Source organism: Malus domestica, chromosome 01, assembly GCF_042453785.1.
Source record: "Malus domestica chromosome 01, GDT2T_hap1".
Classification (NCBI taxonomy): Eukaryota; Viridiplantae; Streptophyta; class Magnoliopsida; order Rosales; family Rosaceae; genus Malus; species Malus domestica.
Window position 1 is genome coordinate 654,407 of NC_091661.1, and position 3,375 is coordinate 657,781.

Genomic DNA, 3,375 nt, shown 5'->3' on the forward strand with positions numbered 1-3,375 from the left:
AAGTGGGTCTTTTTACACTTAAGACCCGTGCCAAATCAAAAAAACACATGTTAAAGCACAGAAATAAGCAGCCAAATCCAGGCCCAAGCCATGCTCTCCTGACCTCCATCGGATCCCATGCCTAATAGGCCCATGAAGAGGCAATAGGCCCATGAAGAGGCCCAAGTCTCATTCTCTCTGCTCTGCTCTCTCAGTCTCTTTCTCTCCTCTGTTGCCGGCGATTCAGCAAGTGGAGTCCAACTCAGTGAGTCATGGGTGGCGAGTTACGCTACAAGATCGCACAAAATGCTTACATAAAGCTAGTGCTACACGCTCTCAAGCACAAGACCTCCGCCGTCAACGGCATCCTCCTCGGTTGCGTCTCCCCCCACAGCGACGTCGTGGAGATCACCGATTCCGTCCCTCTTTTCCACTCCCACATCGGCCTCCTCCCCCAGCTCGAGATCTCCCTTATCCTGATAGAGAAGCACTTTGTTGCTAAAGGAGTGAGCATTGTGGGGTATTTCCATACCAACAAGAGGTTTGACGATCACGAGCTCGGCGGCATTGCCAAGGACGTCGGCGATCACATTTATCGCTACCTTCCTCAAGCCGCAATTCTTTTGCTTGATAACAGGAAGCTTGAAGCTTTGTCAAAGACTAAGGACTGTAGCCCTGTAATGCAGCTCTACACGAAGGATGCATCCAGGACTTAAAAGTTAGTTGGATCGGATGGAAACCAGTTGTCTACCATAAGAGCCCGCGACAGCGACAGATCTCTCGGGAAGACCCGGCTCAGCAGCACCAAGTGCGAGGACGCCGTCGCCGTAGGAAACGCGCCCCAAGCAATGTGACGCCAGGATCTCCACCAAGCTCCTCAACGCCACCTTTTCTGCTCTACAAGTAGCAGTCGTGGTCCCTGGACGACGAAGCGTGGAACCACCGCGAAAGAATCAATGGTAGATCTGACCTCTTCCTCACCATCACCATCTTCAAACTTCAGTTTCAACCTTAGGATCTCCACCGCCGTTCTACCACTTGCTCACGAAGATGGGTGCAGCGTCATCACCGACGAGGTTGCGGAGCCGAGAAAACGCACGGCAAGGAGCGAGGATCAAGGCAGGCGTCGGAGATGTCGAGTACATGGACGGAAGATGGGTCAACACCGGCGTTTTGAAGCTGGTAGTCGAGGATCTTCCCTCTCGGCACCCACCCCTCATTCTTCCTCCTCCTCCGTGCTCCTCCTTCTTCCTTCTCCTCCGTCTCTTGCCTCGCAGCTGCCAACAACTTCAAAGACCGCTGTCAAACGGCTAGCCGGCCGAGAAGCCCTTCCTCGAACTCCCCACCTCCGGCTCCCTTTCTCCATCCATCTCCGTCGATGCTCTCTGCAAGCCCTCTATCCCTATATATATATATATAAATAAAAAATAATAATAATAATAATAAAAAAACAAAAAACAAAAAAAAGTTTCCAAGTGGTTGCCAGCACCGAAGGCAAAGAAAAAAAAAATATAGATTAGAATTTTTTAAGGGGTATGATACTTTGTGTGCGTGTTTATATGTGTGTGTATAAAAATATACGTATATATATGTATGTGGTGCATCCAGCACGAAAAAAAAAAAAAAAAAAAAAGAGTGGTGGATCAGCACCACGTGGAAAAAAAGAAAGAAAGAAGGAATTAAAATAAATAAATAAATAAAGGGCTTCATGGTGCGTCTGGCACCATGTGCAGAAAAGGAAAAAAAAAAATATATATATATATATGTGTGTGTGTGTGTGTGTGTGTGTGTGTATATATATATATATATATATAAAGAAGTAAGTGGATCCTTGGTGGCTAGCACCATGAAAAAAAAAAGGGGGGAAAAGGTTTTGGAATGGTGGATCTGTCCACATGAAAAAATTAATATGTATGTATGTATGTGTACATAATATATGTATATTTACAGCAAAAAAAAAAAAAAAAAAAAAAAAAAAAACAAAACAAAACAAATGCATCGAGAGAAATAAAGTCCGTTTTTATTTTTTTTTTCTGGAAATTTTACATAAATTTGCATTATACATACTTATTAAAAAAAAAAAAAAAAAAAAAGACAAATCAAATTTACAGGAAGGGATCTTCAAGGTTGATTAGATGCCGCCTCAGTACTCGGTGGAACCCCAGGAGGAGGAGGCACCGAAGGTTGATTATTTGGAGCTTCATTACGCGGTACAGCCCCAGAAGACGAAGGCAAATGCTGCTGGAACAAACCCACAAACCTCTGATGATCAAGTAAAATCTGACCATCAGATTCCTGCATCTGGTTAATCTTCCTCTTCATGTTTGTCGCATAGCTATGTGCGAGCTTATGCAACTGTTTATTCTCCTGCTTGAGCCCTCTAATCTCCTGTTTGAGACTCATTACTTCAACCGCCAATGATTCAACTTGACGGGTTCGAGCAAATAGGCGTTGGGCCATATTAGACACAGAACCTACACACTGCACACTGAGAGCCAGAGAATCCTTAACAGCCAACTCATCAGACCGTTTGAAAAGTAGTCTGTTATCTCTAGGAGTGACAAGGTTTCGGGCCACCACCGCAGCGGTCATATCATTCTTCACCACCGAATCCTCAACGGTAAGAGGACCAGTAGGGGATATGAAGGATGGGCGCCATATGTTGTCTGGGGAAGGCGGGACTGCCTCTTCACCAAGATTCAAGTCAAAACGACGGTCAGAGGGTCCAGACATTTTCAAAGTGTTGAAGAAAGAAGAGATCGGACAAATCAAGATCTTAGAAGTGCAAGAAGGGAGTTTTCACAAGCGAAAATTCAAGTGTGCTTTGAAACGAACTGCGTGCCTCTATAAAAAATCAGCACTCGACGGGATTTCAGAGATCGAAGAGGCGAGCTCAGAATTCGAAGAGGCCAATTCAAAAATCGAAGAGGTGCTAGCTTTCTCAAAAGCTGGGCTCGCTCGGAAACCACGGGCCAATCTTCCTTTCCAGACTTGTCCGCACTTGTCACATGCAACCTCTACACTCGACGAAGCTCAGAAATCGGAGAGGCATCTTGCTTTTCCAGACGCGTTAGCACCCGTCACACGCAAACTCAGCTTTGCGGAAATCACGGGCAATTTGTTAAAGCGCCAATCCCAGATATCGAAGAGGCGCCAGTCTTTTCAGCCTCGTCAGCACCCGTCACGCGCAAACTCAGCTTGGCGGAAATCACGGGCAATTTGTCGAAGCGCCGATCCCAGATATCGAAGAGGCGCCAGTCTTTTTCAGCCTCGTCAACACCTATCACATGCACACTCAACTTGACGAAAATTACGGACAATTTGTCGAAGATTTCTGATAAAGAAGAAAACATGTGAAGCCATACTGATCAATCACGCATTGGTTGCCGACACGAG

General features: G+C 45.8%; 1 protein-coding gene across 1 annotated transcript; it reads left to right on the forward strand.

Moving 5' to 3' along the window:
* Positions 1–200: 200 nt before the first annotated feature.
* Positions 201–719, forward strand: LOC114826757 (ER membrane protein complex subunit 8/9 homolog). Its single transcript, XM_070821440.1, has one exon. The coding sequence runs from the start codon at positions 252–254 to the stop codon at positions 693–695; it is 444 nt and encodes a 147-aa protein (XP_070677541.1). The 5' UTR covers positions 201–251; the 3' UTR covers positions 696–719.
* Positions 720–3,375: the final 2,656 nt, after the last annotated feature.

Excerpts from the sequence above, each read along its gene's own strand:
- LOC114826757 (XM_070821440.1), top strand. The coding sequence starts at position 252 with ATGGGTGGCGAGTTACGCTACAAGATCGCACAAAATGCTTACATAAAG.